This window comes from Microtus ochrogaster, assembly GCF_000317375.1.
Source record: "Microtus ochrogaster isolate Prairie Vole_2 chromosome 14 unlocalized genomic scaffold, MicOch1.0 chr14_random_3, whole genome shotgun sequence".
Lineage (NCBI taxonomy): Eukaryota > Metazoa > Chordata > Mammalia > Rodentia > Cricetidae > Microtus > Microtus ochrogaster.
The window spans coordinates 66,580-67,922 of NW_004949098.1; the positions used below are offsets into that span (position 1 = coordinate 66,580).

The 1,343-nt window shown below is 51.9% G+C and overlaps 1 protein-coding gene across 1 annotated transcript; it reads right to left on the reverse strand.

The window, feature by feature from the left end:
* Positions 1-340: 340 nt before the first annotated feature.
* LOC101994323 (N-acetyltransferase 8B) lies at positions 341-1,123 on the reverse strand. The gene has a single exon (XM_005364645.2). The coding sequence runs from the start codon at positions 1,121-1,123 to the stop codon at positions 428-430; it is 696 nt and encodes a 231-aa protein (XP_005364702.1). The 3' UTR covers positions 341-427.
* Positions 1,124-1,343: the final 220 nt, after the last annotated feature.

Below are 1,343 nucleotides of genomic sequence, written 5' to 3' on the forward strand. Positions count from 1 at the left end.
CATGCCTGCTCTGCCAAGCCCCTGACCTTGCCCAGCTGACCTGCTGGGACACGACAGCACACAGATGTCTGGCACTTTCAGCCAACTTAGATGCTCCCACATGTGTGCTGAGGCTAGGTGAGCTGCCCCCTCCAGCCCTACAGAAACTTCTGGTCCACAAACTCAAAAGTGAAATACAAGCATTAGTATTTTACATTGTCCATAATGCATCATTAATATGGGGCTAGGTGTATGAAACACAGGCACCACAGAAACCAAGAATGCAGCAGAACCTCAAAACCCCCATTCTAATGCAATCACATGCACTAGAATCTGGTGTGCACCAGCTTTTATTGTTCATTACACTGACATGACAGGGTTCACTGGTTCCTGGAACATGAAGCAGGGCCTGTTTGCTGCACAGGACCTAGGGTCCCAGTTCCACTTACTAGGCAGAAGGGAGGGAATATGTTAAGTGAATTGTTGGATTATCCACTAACTTCCAGAACATACTGAAGAAGTACCGTCCTGTCCTCCTGAAGCCCATGCTCAGGTAGAGGGCCATAGCTCCTTTCTGTAGGACGCTAGTCCCAAGGACGACATCACTGTAGCCCTGGCCCCGTGCAAACTGGAGGACAGTTCTGACCAGTGCTTTTGCTATCCCCTGTCCACGGTACTGTGACGACACAGACAGGTGAAAGAGCTCCATCTGCTTCCTCCCTAATGGGGGATCCTTGACTGGTAGACAGCCCACGATGCCCACCACCTCTCCCACAGACTCAGCAACCCAGAAAGAGCCACGGGCATTCAGGTAGGACTGGGTGATGTCAGCCATGTCTGTGTGCAAACACTTGGCCACATACTCCTTCCAGGGATGTCTGGCAAGGAGTGTTAGCAGAAGGAGCACAAAGAAGATGCTCATAGCAGCTAACAGCCAGGAGACAGACATCAGGACCACAGCAAGTGGCACCCCAAGTAATAGCAGGAGGGTCCGGGGCAGCGTCAGCAGGTGGCGAAAGGTGGTAGGGATGTACTCCTCAGAACCCCTTACAAACAAATCCAGGACACTTTTCTGGTCGCTGTCCTGGTACTGGCGGATGTGATAAGAAGCCATGGGAGATTTCTGGGTCTCAAGTCTCGGCATCCGGGAGAGACAGGTATACCTGCCTGGCACTTTCCCTGAGGCCTGAAGAGGAAAGAAACCATGTAAGTCCCCTGACCTTCTGCCTCCCAACCTCCCAAGACCCAGTTAGCCTCTGTTCAAGGGTGTATCTTTCTGCTGTCACCAGACAGGAAGCAGACACAAACACTGGGAGAAGGTCTGTCCAGCAACACCTGACTCCATCCTTCTCATCCTACAGAAG